The sequence below is a fragment of the Oncorhynchus clarkii genome, chromosome 22 (genome assembly GCF_045791955.1).
Source record: "Oncorhynchus clarkii lewisi isolate Uvic-CL-2024 chromosome 22, UVic_Ocla_1.0, whole genome shotgun sequence".
In the NCBI taxonomy this organism is placed as follows: domain Eukaryota; kingdom Metazoa; phylum Chordata; class Actinopteri; order Salmoniformes; family Salmonidae; genus Oncorhynchus; species Oncorhynchus clarkii.
In genome coordinates, this window is record NC_092168.1 from 19,598,534 (window position 1) to 19,619,402 (window position 20,869).

Consider the following 20,869-nt stretch of genomic DNA (forward strand, 5'->3'; position numbering starts at 1 on the left):
TGGAACAAGTTGAAATTAAATAGAAACAGGTTGGCTGAGAAATGGAACACTGACCTTACCTTTTCCTGTGCAATATCTAGAAACATTCAGGAAGTCATTTGACCCAGTTTTATTAGGATTATTGTATCTTTACTTACTTTACTTAATATTGAAGCAAGATTGGACATTGTGTGTTTGTGTCTGTGGAACCTCGTACCCTCACTGACGTGCTCAGAATAATGTGCTAAGTTACCAGTGTTTTCTGATGTTTTGTGTTCACATTTTATCACGGTTACAGAGGTGATTGTCCATTTCTAGTTGTTGCATTACAATGTATACAAATATGGCTTAAACATCAATGGTCAATGTTTAGATAACTGCCTGCAAATGTATTGTCTATTATGATGGGGTGTGTCAGTATGACAAAGTCAAACACAGACTGTCATTGCAAGTCCAACTCTTGGCCTGTAGAGGCCGATAGATGTTTATGGTGTCACGTTCTAACCTTAGTTCCTTTGTTATGTCTTTGTTTTAGTATGGTCAGGGCATGAGTTGGGTGGGTTGTCTATGTTCTTTTTTCTATGTTGTGTTTATGTGTTTGGCCTGGTATGGTTCTCAATCAGAGGCAGGTGTCGTTCGTTGTCTCTGATTGAGAATCATACTTTGGTAGTTTTTTCCCACCTGTGTTTTGTGGGTGATTATTTTCTGTTTTACGCACCTTCCAGGACTGTTTCGGTTTTCGTTTAATTTCAGTGTTCAGTAAAATAAATCATAATGAACACATACCACGCTGCGCATTGGTCCGACATTTCATAGACGAAGAATTCCGTTACAATAGGCCTACAGATGTTTATTTCAGTCTAATTTATTGGACCTCTCCTTCTTGGAGGTTGACAACGTAAGTAGTTCAACAACATTTCTGCATACACCGTTGGGCTGACTGAAGCTTCAAAACACATTCGTTTTTGCCATGTTAGCTAATGACCTTACAGCATGTAATGAAAACATTCTACCAGCAAACCCGACCATTAAATTGGTGCCTTATGTCTATGTATTTATGTACTGTATAGTAACACCTATTTAAAAGATTTACTGTAAGAGTTGTATGTATTCTTATCATAACCATTTGAAGTATTTCTAAATGGTTATCACTACAAATGTTGCTGTATGCTTCTATTTTATTTTAAAAAGCAATCAAAGATGAGTGACAATGAAAAAGCGATCAAAGTTTCCATAGAAGTGCCCTTAATACTGTATATTACCTAAATTAAAAACTATCGTTAACATTGAACGGGTTGTGTTTTTGGTCATTGGCATTTTGTTATGTAGTCTGCCCTTCTGAAGACATATAGTATGTTTGACTTCTATAGTGTCTGTATCACAATAGTGGATAATATATTGCCAGTTATGTATGTGCTTTGTTGAACTGAAATATCATACACATTTTTACAAGTGTCGGGTATGTGTAAATGGCTGTAAGGGAGTCAGGTGCAGGAGAGCAGATATTGGGTAGCCAACGGAGCCTTTTTATTTAGGCGAACCAAAAGCACACGGCAAAGTGAACACGAAATAACAATATGGGTTAACCCAGCGCAACAGACTAACGTGCGGATGACATGAAACGGAAGGAACAATACCACACAAAGACCTGAGGGAAACAGAGGGTTAAATACACAACGCATGAGGGGAAATGAGAACCGGGTGTGTGGGAAGACAAGACAAATGGATCGACGATGGCTAGAAGACCGCCGAGCACTGCCCGAACAAGGAGAGGCATCAACTTCGGGAGAAGTCGTGACAAGCCTCTGTGCCAACCAGTGATGAGTAATTTGCAAGCAAACTCATATGCATCATAACAGGCTCGCACAAGCATATTTGAAAATGTAATTACTCTTTCAATATTCTCTTGACTTAAACAACAACTCATGCCATTATAAATTGTACAAAATCTAGGGACGACAAGAATAATAGACTTTTAGTTGATAAAACCATGACTGTGAAGTACAAGCAGTTACATTTAACTGGCAGAGGTGGAATGAGAGAAGTCTAGAGTCCCGTGAACTAGATGAACAACAGCTGGTTTTCAACAGAGCGGGAGCAGCCATCTCACCCAACATACAGTTCAAAGGCTACAGGACAGGAAGATATAATTTACCACAGGACAGGATGTCTAACAGAGCAGAATCTGGCAGTGAACGTAAATCTGGAGACCTTACAACTTTCCCTACTAACAAGTTCAAATGTTGCTGAGGCAAATGTGCGCCTACTTCCAGGAATGTAACAGACTTTCTTCATGTGAGTATAGTCAATCACAGACAGGCAGATTCACAATGAAACTTAAGTGAAGACATGCATGGCGGGCTTGTAAAGGTGCAGCCTACACAAATGCATTCTATGTTATGAGTAAGAAATGGCATAGGTGAAGTGAAAGTAAGATTCCTTTAAGTTTCACCGGGTTTGCATTCGACAGATGAATACAAGAGATTGTACAACACCACCTTTAGGCATTGTCATAACATGTATTGTCACAGTCAGTACAATTTGATTGTCTATGACTATTCCCCTACACAACTTCAGCTCATGCTCCTAGTTCAGCTTTGTGAGTGGCTTTTCCTCCATGTGATGCCAGGTTCTTGTCATTGTCCTTATCATGGTTTCCTGGGGGTGAGGTGGCCCAAGGTCACACTCAGTAGGCAAACGTTGTGGAGCGCTGCAGATAGAAATGTCATGAATTGAACTGACATGAATATTTATTGTTCATGTCAGAGGGACATGTTTATTCTACGTTGTATATTTATATCTGAACATTCCACAACTGAATATAGCCCTGAACTCAGTGTCTCTCTGGGCAAGCACTCGGCCCCTCCCCTCTCTCCTGTGAGACGTTGGTACTAGTTCCGCTAGCACCACTTACATCCAGGATGGTCCCCTGGGGGGCATCATCATTTGGGGTCTGGCCCCCCATGGCGCCTTTCCCGCTGCACTCCTTGTTCAATTCCTCACCGGAGACGAGAAGGGGGGGCTTAATATGGAGCGTGGCTCTCTTGACAAAGGTGCCACTACGATCCAGCATCGTCTGCCTATTCCCAACAGTTGGCTGGTTGTTGGGCTCGCTCATATCCACTCCAGAGTCAAGACTGGTATCACGGCTGTCCCCTGCCGCCCTGCGTTTTCTCTTGGAGTCCGTGACGGAGGAAGAGTTGCGGCAGATCTCTGCGGCCGGTTTGCCCTCCAGGGATACAAACCATGCCCGCGGGGCGAGAGGAGAGGGCCTGGCCCTGGTGAGCTCTGAGGGGGTCTGCTCTGAATTCTGGTCTGCTTCCTGGAGCTCACTGGAAAAGGGACGCCCACCCCCAGGGCGGTGGCCTCCTCTTCCTCTGGCCTCGTTCAGCGTGCTGGGGACTGAGACGGACTCTGGGAGGCTGCTGTAGTAGCGGCTCCAGGACTCTGGCTTGAAGGTGGAGGTGTCCCCGTGAAGCCCTCCCTGTCCCCGTGAAGTCCCCTCCCTGCCGTGCCCCTGGGAGCGCTCCAGAGTGGCCAGAGGGGACTTGAGTAAAGTCTGTGTGAGGTTGTCCATGCCCACAGTTTGTCCTTGTCCAATGTCGTACATCCCACCTGTTCGGGGCAGGGTGGCAGACCTGCATCCCGGAGAGGGCTGCTCTGGTGAGCTCCAAAGCCCCGGAGCATGGCGGATAGCCACAGGTTGGTTGTGGAAGTGAAGCAGTCTGTCCTGGAGGAACAAGCTCTCATTGAGAGAGAGAGGTAGATTTATCCCCTCAGAAATGCCCCGTGTCCACAGAATGTCACTGCTGTTGACAAGAAGGGCCTGCTGCAAAGGCCTGGAGGACTCTGGACCAATAAGATCTGTACCCTCAATGTAAATGTTGAAGTCGTCAGTGTACTTGGAAGTGGCTGAATCGTCCAATTTGCCATCGCCCCTCCTCGTTAATAATTGGTGGGATACGTCTTCAGAGTGGGTGGAGTCTTGAGAAGACACTTCGCAGAGTTGGTTGTCATGTGTCATGGTGGTTTGGTCCATCTCCAACGACGCCATTTTGGTGGCGTGGATCCTCTTTGTCTTAGGTTCCCTAGAAGAACATTTGTGGATCGAAACAGAAACCTCTCTTAGGAAATACAACATGTTTCTAATCAGACCACCATTGAAAGGTGGATCAGCTTCAAATGGTCACTATCACTATGGTATATACAATCAGTTGATATCAGATCATAACATTAGTTGACATCGTTAAAAGATGACTATACTATACTATATTGACAAAAGTTCAAATGTGAAACAAAATATCAATTTGTCAAACAGTTTGATGACACTGGAGATTTGTCAATTCACTTGGTTAATCTGGCCCATTAATGTCTAAACAATAACAGATTGGTGAGGTAACAACAAAATGAATCCATCTCTTACCTACGACAACAGAGCATCCCTGCTAAAACTCCAACAAGGAGGACAAGAGTTCCTCCTAGCACAGCCACGATCAAGGAGCTATGGTAGGAGATGAAGTCCATAGGGGTGGCATGTCCCATGTAACCTATATTAACATTAGCACATAAGAGTCTGGTTAAAAGTTTGGAGAGCGTTATGAGAGCACAAAAAATAACTCATATACTGTAGAACAATAGACAATCTGCTTGCTGGAAATGACCACCAGCTATAAATAATGTATAGTTCAATATATCTAGCAATGGTTGAATTGCATTCTGGGCCTAAAATTAATACAATTATGAAGTAATACAATAAACGGAGGTGCGTTTTAAGGTTTGAAGTTTTAAGGAGTTCTGAAGGGTCACAAATATTTTGTTGATTTGGGAAACTGCTACCTATCATACAGTACATACCCTTGATCGAAGGCATGGGTGCTGCTATCCAGTAGCCTAGATGAGGGGCCATGAAGGTCCAAAACAACTTCCCCTCCTCCATCTTCATAATTCCCAGTCCTCTGTTCATCCAGGCACCTGAATAATATTGAAGACATGAATGAACTACTGATCTAGGGTCAGCCTTCCTTCCCCAAATCCTAACCTTAACCATTAGAGGGTAACATGTAAAACTGACCTTAGATCATTGTCTAGGGGAACTAGGGGAACTACCTCTACACCCACCAGTAGTATGGTCAAAGGACCAGGCTGGCACAGCATGAGAGGCCTGCAGTCCAGAGTTGTCCCCCAGGGGTAGAGTGATCTGTACTGGCCCGGTCACCTGGATCTCTCTGCCATTGGACAAGAGTTGAGCACTGACAGCTGCTATGGGGCTCAACTCAATGCTGCTGTATCCTGAAACAGAAAACACTTACTTTAAGACCTTTGAAATACAAAAGATCAACGAAAAAGGTCTTATCATTACAGTATTGCTAATTTGTAGGCCGTTGTCTCTTGCTCTGTACCTCCCTCCGAATGTGGTTTGGAAAAGCTGCACAAACACACAAACCTGACTGGTTGATGAGAAGGCCAGCGGTGTAGGCGTAGCAGTCTTTCCCAATGGGAGGCTGAGGCGTTGTTAGGTAAGCTCTGAAAGAGGAGAGGCTTCTTCTGTCTGTCAGGTTCAGGAGACTCTTAGGGAACTGGACCCTGGGCTGAGACAAGGCATCTACAGATGAAAAGACATGGTAATTAAGAAGATAAATTACAAAAACAAGCCCATGTTTAGCTTATGTTCAAGAACTAGGACCTATGAATAAGAGTAGCTACCCGTACGTACACTCGTAGAAAAAAGGCTTACAAAAGGGTTCTTCGACTGTCCCCATAGGAGAACCCTTTTTGGTTCCAGGTAGAGCTCTATTGGGTTCCATGTAGAACCCTCTGTAAAAGGAATGGAAATCAAAAGGGTTCTACATGGAACCCAAAAGGGTTCTTGAAAGGGTTCTCCTATGTGGACAGACGAAGAACCCTTTTAGGTTCTAGATAGCACCTTTTTTTTCTAGGAGTGTAAATAAAGCATCATAGAATGGCTAATAACAGGAAAGTAAATCAGACAATAAAGACGCAAAATACATACCAGATGTTTTGCCAGTTATCAGAACAGAATCGTCAAACCACCAGATGTTGCCTTGGTTTATGGACAACAGGGACATGGTCACAGCTGAAAATACTGCAGTAAACCAGAAGGGAAAATGCATGGTGAAACTTCCCAGAGGCACTTGCTTGATTTGATCCCCACACTGTCACTACGTAGTTGTTACATTGAGAAACTAGATGGCGATCTCACATTAGAATTCAACAGCTACTGCAATGACAAGCCGCCACGACGAGTACACATACACACCACACACACTTACTTGGTATCCTGGTGGTTTTCCAGGGCAGCAGGGTGAGCAGGTAACTATCCATGCTAGCCACGATGGTGAGGGGTAACCCCAGTTGGTAGGGCACATAAAGAAAAACTCGACCATCCTCAGTGGTGAGAGCAGAGTTGGTCCTGGTGTAGTTCACATACACCTCCACTGTGGCTAGGCTCAGGACGTGGCGGGTTGACATGTCATTGACCTGGACCTTCAGAGGGAATTCAGAGCCTGGAGAAAGCAAAGGATACATTCAGCTCAATGTTCAAATGTTTTTCCTTTTTTACAATTCGATACTTTAATGTAGACAACACTGATTGGCAATATTTTTTAATCAATGATATAGTCCCGATTTAAAGCAAAATAGGCCTTAATAAGAACACTATAAACAAAAACATTTGAGGATTTCCCTGTGGATGTCTATTCAATTGTCCCACGGGACCTATGTGATGCAGAAACTCAATTTGGCCGATTATTGAGAATATATAAAGACGTTTGAAAGATAACATTGTGCTACATCAGCAAACAGGCTAATAAAGATATTGTCCGGCTATCAAATCCTTTCTTTGGGCGGGTTCTATAGAGATGGACAGGTGACAATTAATCTCTGGGTATGTTTATATTACATCCCTTTCAACAGTCCTGCAGCTTTCAGATCGGTAGAGAGGAAGGAGAGATGTGAAGGGGATGAAGCCTGCCCTACAGCCACTTCACACTCATGTTCAACCATGCAGTCTTAGTGGACCAACAGGACAGCAGGGCCTGTTTAATCTGCAGTGGAGGTGAATAATACCAGATTACTATAATCTACTTGTTTGGAGAATTGGGGCCCACTTCTGAGAGATTTACGGTTTGGACAGAAAGGGGTTTACGGCCTATGAGGTCATAATTCCAATAGAGATGGCTAGATATGTGATTCCACCTGCTATTAACTCAAATTAGATGGAGATTGAGAAGCCAGCTATAGTTGGTAACGCCAATCATATGACATGATATGTAGAATATCTTTTGAGACTTGGAAACAGAACATCAAATGGTTTCAGTGGGAATTAGGCTACATCATGCAGGAAAGTGTGTGTGTTTGTGTGTGTGTGTACACCAATAGGAGGAGCAGATGGGCCTGTTGAGACTGATCCTCTATGGCTCCGGTTCAGACACTGCTGTGTTGGGATTAAGCCATTCCCTCTACAATTGCACAACATCACCGGGACAATCCAAGTCAAATTGCTGTCCTATAGACACCATACTGAAATGTATAGGAAAGTGGAATGGTGCTGAGATTTAGGTCATTTCGGTGCTTACAGTTAGCCTTGTCCCAGATCTGTTTGTGCCATTTTACCAGCCCCTATGGTCATTGGCAAGGCAATAGCAAACAGATCTGGGACTTATGGTAAGACCTTGTAGGGTGTGTCATGCTGTCCAGCAGAGAGGACGATACAACAGTGCGACCCTGTTAGGAGACACACCAGGAGGAATTCAACAAATGATCCAAGTCCTTGTCTTAGCCTCTTCAATGTGGGACAACGTATCAAATTCCTGATCCCATTAGTCTGGTCCTAGACCTCTTTGTGCTGTCAGACAGCACAAAGAGATCTGGGACAAAGCAACTGAACATCTGGTACATGATAAAAGGTACCTTTTGTTCTTTTGTTGTGAATAAATGTTCCTTATTGGACGCAATGAGCGAGAAGTGCACGTGAATAAGCATTATGCTAATTAACTCCTACACAACGAATAAATCATAAAGACTCTGAACAGAAATATGAATGCAAGCCTGTCATTCATTCGGCATTGTAAACAAGTAGGCAGCCTGCTGTTTAGATGCTTTGAGGACCTTGGATCATGCTGTAATGGTGGTCCAGACTCCAAACCAATATCATTACTAGCAAAATGAAAATGAACACGCTTGGCTTTGGAAATGAGCTGTTCGTTCTAGTTCATTCACACTCTGAATGACATGATCTGCTAAATATTCTTCACTCTCCTTGCTGACTAACAAACAGCAGATGGATAGACATGCATTGCACAGCATGTCTTACATTGTGGTATATTTGGCTTACAGCAATTTAAACTGCAATTTAAACTGACTCTCTCATTCAAAGGTTCTCTGGAGGGAAAATGAAAAATATAACCAACCTGTGCTGCCTCACCTGTAGGCCTACCATGCAAGTATGGCATACTATGCACATTTAATATATCTAAAGATGTAAAAAATGATCATGAAATTTACGATATTAAAATGTTCGTTAGCTATCTATGCACTTTACACAATATTATTTTAACACCACACACTTTGAAGATCTTTATTCATAACCAGGAGCCACATTCCATCTATTAACTGATTGGCGAACACATACCTGACGAGTAGACTGATGCTGTCTGGTCCTGATGCTGAATTTGTTGAACCACTTGATGGTCTGCTGCGCCCTTAACAATAAAGTCTACAATATCGCCGTCATCGCGCTGTGCCATCTGGCCCGCGGCAGACAAACTGCTTGCGGTCAATCTCATCCCGTCCATGTAGAATAGCGCTAATAACAACGGGTAAACTCCTAATACTGACATGACTACTTGCAGTTACAAAGCGAGACATAACGGTAAACATTAGGCATGAGTCCCACATTATCCTCCGCATGGTAGGCCATTGTAGTTCTCTAAGCGATACAATTAGTTCAACATGAACATCCTCGTTCAGAATCTACTGTCACTACCAGTACCAGCATGCAAGACAGGTCTGTAGTCTTTGACAAACTCCACCCCTTTTGTCCTATTAAAATGTAGCCTAACGCTTTTCGTTTTTTGAATGTCTGTTTTTTGAATATCTGTGTATAGACCTAAATATATACACAATTGTATGTAGGCCTACTTTACCGGAACAGATCATAAATAGCCCAGTACCAGTTAATTAGTAAACAAGTACATTATTAACTGCCAATATGAGTGGTCCTCTCTACATCGGTTTTGTAAAATGTGATGAAACAACAACAAACAATATAAACAAACGCCATATGTAATGATGGTAATGATGTTAACAGTCTAATGCTAGGCAGGAAACACATTGTGTATGCTTTCACTTTTATTGAAGAAGGAAGATATGAACCCGATAGCCTTGTTTTTAAGGCGCCTAAGAAAATGTACAACAAAGTTGAGCCATTTATTTAATCAGAATACAAAAATACACATCTCAGTGACTTCCATATCGTAATAAATAGTTAACCATGCATTCTAACCATAAAAAGGCACAGCAAACAGTCACTTATTAGTCATAAAAATGACCAACTACTTTACCAAAATCATCCAGATAGTAACACAGGTCACAACTGTAACATTATATTCCAAAGATGAAAACACAGTTACACATCATCATATTGTTTAACCTTAGGCAATAAATATGCAAATATTGTATATCTATGTATATGTATTCTTAAAACTGTGCCATTGTAAACATAATGTAAACAAATGAAACTCACTTCTCTTCCACCATGTTATAGACCATCATCCTAAAATATCCTCACATAGGGTTTGGTTGGTTTATGAAAACCAGGCAGTTTGCAGCATTATATATACACAACACTGGAAAACATGGAGTAGGTTGAAGTTGCCCTTGGATGCTGATCTAAGGTCAGTTTTGCGTTTTCCCCTTCTAATGGTTATGGTAAGGATTGGGGGAGGTAAGCTGATCTTAGATCTGTGCGTACGGGAAACCTCTCCCCAGGTTGGAGAACTCAAGCGCTCTCTGTCTCTAAGCCTGGAGTGGGGTCTAACACAGTCATGCAAAACCAGGCAGAGACCCTTCAGACAGACACACATAGCCTGTGAACTAAAGCTTTGAGTTTGACCTGCAGTGAGAAAACGCACATTTGAGCTGAAAACACAGACATAAACTACCTAGATTGCACTTGAATTCAGACTACTGAAAATGTGGTTTTAATATGAATACAGAACTATGTATTGGAATGTTAAACCACTCTGAGAACAAGAGCTAGGCCTACTTAAAATGAATCCATATTCAATATGTCTGTGATACCAGCCCATAACAAAGCCACTTAAAGACAACAAGACATGACTGTGGCACAAACAAAGAACTGATCGTCATCTGACTGTCACACAATGACTGACATACAGTTAATGATCAAGAATTGTGGGTTGGGTACTTAGGATTTCATAAAAGATTGAAAGTTCAGAATATGTTTAATTCATATCTTTGGTTAGGAACCTAGCTAGCTTGGGGCTATGAACTTGAATTACTATTATTTTATTTTTTTACAACAATCATACTTGCAATAAAGCACATTTTATTTTGTCTAGACTATTTTTTACTAAGGTAGGACTAGAAAAAAAAGTTTGCGTTTCAGGACATTTAAAGGCCTCATGATTTGGGTTTCATGTTATTAAAAAAATACTTGACTGTGAGGATAGTCTATATGCTTCTTGATAATGTCAATTCTCTTAAAGAAGTCACCGAAAGAGAGGTTGGTGGGAAACTAGGAATTTCAAGTTGTGATATGTGGCACCCTCTAAGAATATTGTAGGGAATGCTGTATTTTACAGTCCTATATTTACACGGCACAATTATGGAGTATTAGATACAAGCTACTTTCTGACGCCAACTTCAAATAAATTAACACAATTGGTAACCAACTGGTACCAAAAAGATTCATTTCTTTCTCAATGAATCCCAAAGAAGCCTAAATATAATTACCATGTGATCATGAAATGATAATTTCCTATTTCCATTTGGTAGTAGATTGGGGTACAGGACTGTACAATAAAGCGAACCAAGATCCTGACATGAACAGTTTTGTTCCAGGTAAAAAATGATTATAAAAATAATCATTGGACCAATTGATAATACAGGTTGGCCGATCGATGATAAACATACAGTTGTTGCTAAGTATTTAGCTGATGTAAATGAACATACAAGGGATGGTATAGAAACACATAGAACAACAGTCAGGTCTGCCCGTTCAACAGTCTATGATTCCCTGCTTTGAGAATCATCCTGGAAGCACAGAGGAACGAGACTAAAAAACCAGTGAGATGTTGGAAGAATCTTTGAATTGAAATGAACTAGTTAAAAAAACGCTCTTTCATTTAAAAGTCCGTCTGTGTATATAAAACCTTTTCGGTTTTCCCCACAGCGAAACGACACGTCAGAGAAACTGTATCAAAACCACTACAGTATTGCACCTCCATTCAAATACAACAGCATTAAACACATACAGGAGAGATTAGTCTACTTAACCGAAACAATCGTCTACAATTGGTGTTTATGGCGCAAATGAATAAACGATGTCATCAAAACGTGTTAGCTGTTGACACTTCATGTCATGTCAGCAATCTACAAAAGGCATTGGACTAGAATAGCTACTAACAGTGTACGCATACACTGGTTTAGATTGCATATATACAATGCATACTTAGCATCACATACAAATATACCCTGTAATGCAACCAATCTAACAAAATAAGTGTCCTATTAACATTACATATCACACTGAGCAATTTAGAAAGGCTGCACATATGCAAGACTCCTTTGCTCCTCAGCTGCTCTACATAAATCAATGTATAACTCCTATTCCCACTACCATAGTGTTACTCTGTGAAATGTTTAAATGCTAAAGATTGAAGTGAAATGTGTTTACTGATATGATGATGTATCTTTGCAAACACCCAAAATGGAAAAGTGCCTATTAAGTATTCCATAAAAATATGAAATTGTTAGCTTTTACAACCAGCAAATTCACTCCCTCTATACGTAACTGATATTTATCTCAAACACATTATAACAATATTTTCACTACTTTCAAAGTTAACATTTAAGTTCGGAAGTGTCTTGGACATTCACTTTGGTACTGATTTTCACATCAACAGAAAACGTGTCAAATGACAAAACATAACTCCTAATATGTAATCTGATAACTTGTCTTAAATTCTGATGTTTTCTTACCAATAAAGCACATTTACAATAAAATGACTAAAATATGGCACACGACATAGGTCTTTGACACAGAATCATCGTGCAAAAACAAATAAATAAAAGTCAACACCTTTTTTCTATTCAAACCAAAATGATGCTTTCAGTAGTAACAAATGGCATAATAATACTAAAGTCATAAAACAAAAAAAAACTTGTTCAAGTGTTATCTTTTTACACCAAAAAAATCTAAACACGATTCATGCAATTCCAAATAGATATCCAAAGTCAAGCTAGCATAGCATGCAACATATGTCTCCCTGTTTTCAGAGACCTCGCTTCCCTCTCTTTAGGTTGTGATGTTGCATCTCTCCTTCTTCCAGGGCACATCTGTAATCCCACCCTATTCCCTACATAGTGCACCACTCAAAAGTAGAGCTCTACATGGGGAATAGGGTGCCATTTGGGACGTAGGCCATCTCCTCTGGTGTAAACAGTGAAAGCAAGATATTGTGACTGTCGTGTTGCATCTGTAGCCATCTACTGCTAAGCAAAGGGCCAGTAAGCCAATCACAAAGCCATACGGTACTGTATTGAACTGGACACACTCACACCCCGCTGGTAGGACACACTCATGGAAGTCACCTTGTTGCTACTTGGATTGGGCCTTCTCTACGATGCCAGGCGACCAATCAAACTTTTCTAATGATGATAAGTTGCATACCTGATTGTGCCATGAATGGTAATATGATTTTAGAAAAATGGCTTTTTGTGAAGATCCATTACTTCCTTCTTTGCACTGTCAACAGCTTTCAAGTTCCATCTTCCATTTTGGCACCAATCACAGCCTCACTAAAACATTTCTGTTCTAAAGCTTCTCTGAAACAGCCTTCCCAAATGCATCCAAAGGATCAAATCCATCCATTCATCCCAAGATACCAGGTATTCAGCTCTTCCTGCGGAGCTCCAAAATTCTTCCTCTGTGGTGGAGGGGCACTTCCTCTCCAACTACTTCTGGGTTAGAGGTCAATCATGGCGGTCTTAGCCAGGTCCTTAGTTCCCTGAAGAATTCTCTTCATATGACCCACTTTCGATATCCCCAGATCCTGTGGAGAGACGATGACATCTTAAGAACATTGATTCTACTATTTAAAAACAAAATAATTATAGAACTCAGTGTATATCACTATATAGGACCTCTTAAAGCTAGAATCCAGAGTTCAAACAAAAACAAGGCAGTTGGTAAAAAGCTATGGGATGGGTCTGGAGAAATGTAACCACTCTCAAATTCATAGACAGGGCTATGGATGCATAGACTGACCATCCATTATATAAAAATGATAGTTTTAACCATGTTTTGAGGCGATACAATGTTTGTTTATATTTAGTTGTTTACAAACATTGGAGTAAAATAATCTTATATGTTGGGTTCTGATGGGGTATGACAGTTAAATGAAGTCCACAATGGATTTATGAGTTATATACTTCAGGAATCAACAAGTATATATGATTAATATATAAGTCCAAAAAAAAAATGTAGCAACTAAGGAATCTAGCTTTAAAGGTAGCCAGTAATAGACGTTTCACTTCATGTGTGCTGAATATGTCTCATAGTGCCAGATGTTACAAAGCAACAGGTCATGTACTGTAAAAAAAATAGATCTTCTGGTCAATGACAAAACAGACAGTGTGAACAGATGTGTTGTGCTGTACCTACCTTTCAATAACCATCGCAAATATTCAAACGTGGAGCACGCTACTGAACAGCATGTAGCTGCCACTGTTTGTATTTATGATCCTTTGGCCATTTTCTGTGTGATAGTTTGATAATACCAATTAAAGCCAAATGTCATGCTTTCGGCACTCAAAATATCTTATAATAGGGATTATAAACTGGATGGTTCAAGCCCTGAATGCTGATTGGCTGAATAACATGGGTATGACAATTAATTACATTAGTAACCAGTTTATAATAGCAACAAGACACCTCAGGGGTTTGTGGTATATGGACAATATACCACGGCTAAGGGCTGTATCCAGGCACTCCGCGTTGCGTCGTGCTTAAGAACAGCCCTTAGCCTTGGTATATTGGCCATTTACATCACACCCCTTCAGGCCGTATTGCTTAATTATAATATGTTTAATACTTACATGCTGCAAAGCATTATAACCCACTGGGCACAGACGTCATTTCAACGTCTAGTTTTGATTTACAATTGGTTGGGTAGTCAAACAAGGTGGGAAAAAAAGCCGTCATGTTTAAGTACATTTTAAGTAACATTTTCGTAATAAATTGGGGGGAGAAAAAAACAACGAAATTCCAGTATGTTGATGACTTTCTGTAAATCCAATCAGTTTTCCACATTGATTCAATGTCATCACATATTTTGGGGTTTGTTGAGATGACGTGGAAACAACGTTGATTCAACCAGTTTTTGCCCAGTGGGAAGAGCCTTTTACATGCGTATGACAAGTCTTACAATGCATTATAACTGCATCATAATGCATTTTACCTGTAAGTGTTAAAGGCTCAGTGCAGTCAAAAATGTGATTTAACTGTGTTTTATATATATTTCCACACTAAGAGGTTGGAATATTACTGTGAAATTGTGACAATTATGATAATGCCCTTTTATTGTAACAGCTGTTTGAAAAGGCCACCTGAAATTTCAGCCTGTTTTGGTGGGAGGGAGTTTTGGCCTTCCATGGTGACATCACCATACGTTAAATGAGTTTATAGACCAATACAAAAACAGTTCCAAACCTCTCTGCCAATAACAGCTAGTTTTCAGTTATCCCCTCACCACTCCCAGACAGTCCTAGCAAAATTCTTGTTTTGAGAAATGTCCCATTACTAAGAAGCTATTTTGTTTTATTAAATACAATTACAGTAAGGTACTTAATTGTTACCCAGAAATGCTTTCACGTTGATATAAAAACATCTGCATGGGTCCTTTAAGTAAAATGTTACCATGTTTCTAAATATGATGAATTATAATTACAGTGCCTTGCGAAAGTATTCGGCCCCCTTGAACTTTGCGACCTTTTGCCACATTTCAGGCTTCAAACATAAAGATATAAAACTGTATTTTTTTGTGAAGAATCAACAACAAGTGGGACACAATCATGAAGTGGAACGACATTTATTGGATATTTCAAACTTTTTTAACAAATCAAAAACTGAAAAATTGGGTGGGCAAAATTATTCAGCCCCCTTAAGTTAATACTTTGTAGCGCCACCTTTTGCTGCGATTACAGCTGTACGTCGCTTGGGGTATGTCTCTATCAGTTTTGCACATCGAGAGACTGAACTTTTTTCCCATTCCTCCTTGCAAAACTCAGTGAGGTTGGATGGAGAGCATTTGTGAACAGATTCTCGATTGGATTCAGGTCTGGACTTTGACTTGGCCATTCTAACACCTGGATATGTTTATTTTTGAACCATTCCATTGTAGATTTTGCTTTATGTTTTGGATCATTGTCTTGTTGGAAGGCAAATCTCCGTCCCAGTCTCAGGTCTTTTGCAGACTCCATCAGGTTTTCTTCCAGAATGGTCCTGTATTTGGCTCCATCCATCTTCTAATCAATTTTAACAATCTTCCCTGTCCCTGCTGAAGAAAAGCAGGCCCAAACCATGATGCTGCCACCACCATGTTTGACAGTGGGGATGGTGTGTTCAGCTGTGTTGCTTTTACGCCAAACATAACGTTTTGCATTGTTGCCAAAAAGTTCAATTTTGGTTTCATCTGACCAGAGCACCTTCTTCCACATGTTTGGTGTGTCTCCCAGGTGGCTTGTGGCAAACTTTAAACGACACTTTTTATGGATATCTTTAAGAAATGGCTTTCTTCTTGCCACTCTTCCATAAAGGCCAGATTTGTGCAATATACGACTGATTGTTGTCCTATGGACAGAGTCTCCCACCTCAGCTGTAGATCTCTGCAGTTCATCCAGAGTGATCATGGGCCTCTTGGCTGCATCTCTGATCAGTCTTCTCCTTGTATGAGCTGAAAGTTTAGAGGGACGGCCAGGTCTTGGTAGATTTGCAGTGGTCTGATACTCCTTCCATTTCAATATTATCGCTTGCACAGTGCTCCTTGGGATGTTTAAAGCTTGGGAAATCTTTTGTATCCAAATCCGGCTTTAAACTTCTTCACAACAGTATCTCGGACCTGCCTGGTGTGTTCCTTGTTCTTCATGATGCTCTCTGCGCCTTTAACGGACCTCTGAGACTATCACAGTGCAGGTGCATTTATACGGAGACTTGATTACACACAGGTGGATTGTATTTATCATCATTAGTCATTTAGGTCAACATTGGATCATTCAGAGATCCTCACTGAACTTCTGGAGAGAGTTTGCTGCACTGAAAGTAAAGGGGCTGAATAATTTTGCACGCCCAATTTTTCAGTTTTTGATTTGTTAAAAAAGTTTGAAATATCCAATAAATGTCGTTCCACTTCATGATTGTGTCCCACTTGTTGTTGATTCTTCACAAAAAAAACAGTTTTATATCTTTATGTTTGAAGCCTGAAATGTGGCAAAAGGTCGCAAAGTTCAAGGGGGCCGAATACTTTCGCAAGGTGTTAATAGTGTTAAGAAATAATAGTGTTTAGAAAAAAAAAATCTAATTATGTTTTTTTTCATTGGGTAATGATGGTATTTCCATAGCAACATGGATGGGACAGATTTGGAATGGGGACACACACACACACACACACACATACACAGAGAGAAAGAAACACTGGCACAGTCCAAGGTATGGTAGGCCTGTTGCTCATATGGATGTGTGCATGTGTGTGTCTATTAGGAATGTCAGAAAGTCATCCTACTCACTTTGCCCTCATTCCTCACTCTTTGCCCCCCCCCCCCCCCCCCCCCCCACTGTATATCCCATAGGGTCACTGGTACATGAAACTCTGATAGACTTTTTAGTCTATTCAAAAAACATTGTTTAAATGACACTCCATCATCTCCATTGGATGTTCTGGTCATAAACAAGGTGTCTAAATTGTTCTCGCTGAGATATTTTCTCAGAGTGGAGTCAACATTGGACATCTTTCTCCTATAACTCCAAGTATCTGTCACCCATGTTAAGCATCACGCCAAGAAAAGCATGTTCACTCACACACCCCTTCCTGACCCCTCCCACACCCCCCAGCCCTCCCTCCCCTCCCCATTCCCCCAGCCCTGTCCCATTCCCAGTTCACACACAGTACCATTGGAGACTGGGGGGTTAGTGAGTTGCAGCCAGTCTCCTGCGGTAGGTAAGCAACACTCTCACACACAGAGGAAGCCAAGCAGAGCAGTGCAGCACAGAGTAGCAAACAGGGAGACAACTAACGGCCAACAGAATCAGAGAGAAAGAGATGGAGAGAAACGGAGAGGAAGAGAGAAAGAGAGTTGATCTGGGGATAGATGAGGTAACGTGTGTGTGTGTGTGTGTGTGTGTGTATATGAATTAGCGTGTGTGTATGTATTAGCGTTTGTGTGTGCATTATGTTTGAGTGTGTGTGTGTGTGTGTGTGTCTCGGTGTGTGTTATGTTTGAGTGTGTGTGTGTGTGTGTACCTTCAGGTCCCTCCTCTCCAGGTGCAGCAGTTCCGAGCCTCGGATGTCGTGGCGTGTGAAGGTGTCTCTGTACTCTCCCAGACTGAGTTGCTCCAGCCAGACGCCCACTTCCTCTGTGCCCCATCTCTCGACTACACACACATATAGAGCAAGAAGGGGCTCGCTCAGTGTGAGACCCTCGCTCGCGTGCACACACACACAAATTGGGAAGCACACCCACATCCAAACACACGCTTGTATACACAGACATACACACACTCAGAAATAAAATCCCAATAGAGGGATAGGAAAACAGGGAGAGGAGGAGAGGTAGAGAAGGAAAGGGAGGGAGGGAGAGGAAATGCGGCAGCGGATGGCGGGAAAGAGGAGGGGTTAACAGAGATGTCAGAGGTTGGTTGGTCGGAAAAACAGGGCTGTGGCCAATGGCCTTCCAGAGAGGCTGAGGGCATGCAGGTTATCCACCAATCAGAACACAGACGTACAGGACGTAGGAGGGAGAGGGAGGTGGAAGCCTGTGCAACCTACAGGAATGCCCCACCCAATCAACACCTTGCCCTGCCTCACTGTAGGCAGGACTAACACACTCCCAACATATCAGACATGGTCCTAAAGCAGAGGACCTGCCATCCCCTGACATTCTATTTGTATCCATTCTACTGTCTGTCTGGCATCATATCTCATTTCACCCCAAAACAATGAGACGAGAAACCCTACAGTAGAAATGGCTTGTTTTCATGTTCAATTGCCAGTAATATTCATAAACAAATGCAGTCAATGTTCAGTTGTATCAGTCGTCATGAAGGCAAAAAGGTGTTCTAATACAGAAAATGTCTTTCTCTGGGCAACCCCAGGGTTTTTGGCCCTGCGTCCACCACCCTCACCCTGTCGTTGGCCTTGGTTTGTGCCTGCTGTACATGCGTAGACAGGTGGATGAGACCATGAACAGAGAAAAGAGGGGTGCTCTTGGATGGCTGGGTCAGACTGAGGACCCGGGGAGACAGAGATCACAGAGACAATCCCTGACACCACACTGGGTGGTTATAATGCATTTCAACCACTATATGTAGGCCATAGAGACGTAAAGACCTTAGTTCTAAACCTATGTAGTTACTTACGTATTGTGATATTTACACATTATATACACACTTGTGTTGTGTGTGTGTTTGTGTGTGTGTGTGTGTGTACAAAGCCTGTGGAGAGAGACGCAGAAGAACAACACGTACCTGACTGAGGGCTGGTCTTCTTGGTAGCTTTCTCTTTCTTGAACTTTGGCACAATTCTGAACATGCTGCTACGACTGTTCCTCTTGCCATACTCTAATGAGGGGTCCTGAGAGGGACACAAGTGTAGGATTAGAAGTGTGTGTGTGTGTGTGTGTGTGTGTGTGTGTGTGTGTGTGTGTGTGTGTGTGTGTGTGTGTGTGTGTGTGTGTGTGTGTGTGTGTGTGTGTTCTCACCTCATCTTCATTGGGCTGCAGTATATGGTATAACCAGGGGATATCCACGAGTTTGCCTAGCTCCATCTCCACACTCTGCAGAGCACTGGATAAAGACTCTTCATCTGATGGTTCCAGTTGCTGCAGATGGACACACACACACACGTTGGGCAGGAAGGATACATTTCTGTAGAGAGACTGTGTAAGACGAAGTTGTCCTTTGGTACTGATCAAAGGTCAGTTTGGCGTATTCCCTCCTAAATGGTTCAGGTTAGGATTTAGGAAGGCTAAACTGATCCTAGACCCTGCACATCTTCTTAGATTGTAACTCACCAGTGATACTCGTCCCACCAGAAGGGATTCAGTTTCGTTGTGTAAAGCCTTCACATTGCTGGCTACTTCTATAGCTGTGTTCCTGGCCATACTCTGGCGACAAGGCAATACAAACAAACCTGATATTAGACAACTAAAATCCCCCACACACACTCCTCCCATCACACAGACAACCTGTTGATGATGTCCCTAACCTCTGGGAACTTGGGGTGCGTCTTGTTGATGGCATGTGACGAGGCGTTGACGGCGTGAGCAAGCTCCTGCTCTAGAAGCCCATTGGTCTTGGCTGCCTCACAGATCCTGTGATTGGAGAGGGGAGTCAGAGGGCAGAGTTCTGACTGCTGATTGACAGAGGGTTTCTACAGGTACAGTATTCAATATAAAGGACAGATAACAGTGTAGAATGGAGCGAAATGAGGTGGTTGCGTATGTGTGTGTACCTGGTGATGAGCTCGTCCGCAGCACGGGCAACCAGCTGTACGAGGGCTACCTCCTCCTCAGTGGCCAGGTCCACAGACTGCTGGGAGTAGAGGTGAGGCCGCAGGGGCAGTTTGTCATACTTCAGCTTGTCCTCCCACGACTTCAGAGTGTTCTCAAACGCCTGCACACGGACAGGAAGGGGACACACAGGGAGAACAGTTCACATCCACAGACAGAGCATCTTGGGCATACCCTTCTCTTTCTTCCTCTTAGCATCTCTTTCTCTCTCTCCCTCCCTCTCTATATTATCGCCCATTGACTGCATGTCCTTTTGTTCTCACACTCTGGGACTCCATCCCTACTTCGCTCACCCTGTCTCTGGTCAACATCTGGGCTCGGTTCTTGTGTTGGATCTTGATGACACCAGGAGGTTGTACCCAGGCCTCTCCGTCCACTTGGATAGGAACACCCTCATCTCCCAGGATTGTGATCTTCACTGAGCGACACTGACGGGGGAGGAAAGAGTCATAATGGCGAAAAACCACAGTATGATACAAGTAGTGTGTGCGCGTTCGCACGGGTGTGTTACCTGTGCTATGCGGTGGTGTTGTAGTTTGATGACTCTGGACACAGCCATCTGCATACTGCCGAACACTGCTACCACCTCCAGGATTTTATCATCGAACGACGGGGCACAGAAGATCTAAACACACACACAACACACAACACACACACAATAATAGAGGAAGGGGTTAAAACACAACGAACACATTTACAGTACATTGCTTTAAAGCATTTTGATGATGCTCACTGTGTGGGGGGGGGGGGGGGGGGGGATTTTTCTTGTGGTACATCAGCCTCATCATCCTTATCACAATCACCATCACCACCACCATCACCCTCCATTGAAAAATATTTTTTT

At 42.2% G+C, this 20,869-nt stretch overlaps 2 protein-coding genes across 3 annotated transcripts in view; both read right to left on the minus strand.

The window, feature by feature from the left end:
• Positions 1 to 1,484: 1,484 nt before the first annotated feature.
• LOC139380242 (protein FAM171B-like) lies at positions 1,485 to 9,008 on the minus strand. The gene is made up of 8 exons (XM_071122777.1): positions 8,630 to 9,008; positions 6,270 to 6,503; positions 5,990 to 6,082; positions 5,423 to 5,581; positions 5,098 to 5,268; positions 4,834 to 4,950; positions 4,403 to 4,526; positions 1,485 to 4,067 (listed from the first exon to the last, which is right to left on the minus strand). The coding sequence occupies exons 1-8, from the start codon at positions 8,835 to 8,837 to the stop codon at positions 2,813 to 2,815; spliced, it is 2,361 nt and encodes a 786-aa protein (XP_070978878.1). The 5' UTR covers positions 8,838 to 9,008; the 3' UTR covers positions 1,485 to 2,812.
• A 329-nt stretch (positions 9,009 to 9,337) lies between these two features.
• The window catches only part of LOC139380534 (diacylglycerol kinase eta-like), a 78,422-nt gene continuing 66,890 nt past the window's right edge, over positions 9,338 to 20,869 (minus strand). The window contains exons 21-29 of one of the 2 annotated variants that reach the window (XM_071123276.1): positions 20,537 to 20,650; positions 20,319 to 20,453; positions 19,968 to 20,128; positions 19,722 to 19,827; positions 19,528 to 19,620; positions 19,216 to 19,335; positions 18,983 to 19,088; positions 17,760 to 17,890; positions 12,999 to 13,295 (exon numbers count right to left, since the gene is read on the minus strand). In XM_071123276.1, the coding sequence (XP_070979377.1) occupies positions 13,209 to 13,295; positions 17,760 to 17,890; positions 18,983 to 19,088; positions 19,216 to 19,335; positions 19,528 to 19,620; positions 19,722 to 19,827; positions 19,968 to 20,128; positions 20,319 to 20,453; positions 20,537 to 20,650 (1,053 nt within the window). In that variant the 3' untranslated portion in view covers positions 12,999 to 13,208. Of the gene's footprint in view, positions 13,296 to 17,759; positions 17,891 to 18,982; positions 19,089 to 19,215; positions 19,336 to 19,527; positions 19,621 to 19,721; positions 19,828 to 19,967; positions 20,129 to 20,318; positions 20,454 to 20,536; positions 20,651 to 20,869 lie in introns of both variants that reach the window. The other variant, XM_071123277.1, reaches the window with a different exon arrangement.

Excerpts from the sequence above, each read along its gene's own strand:
- LOC139380242 (XM_071122777.1), bottom strand. The coding sequence starts at position 8,837 with ATGTCAGTATTAGGAGTTTACCCGTTGTTATTAGCGCTATTCTACATG. Across the intron at positions 6,083-6,269 it reads GAAAACCACCAGGATACCAA|TATTTTCAGCTGTGACCATG; the intron begins GTAAGTGTGTGT and ends GGTTTACTGCAG. Across the intron at positions 4,527-4,833 it reads ACCCATGCCTTCGATCAAGG|GTTACATGGGACATGCCACC; the intron begins GTATGTACTGTA and ends ATGTTAATATAG.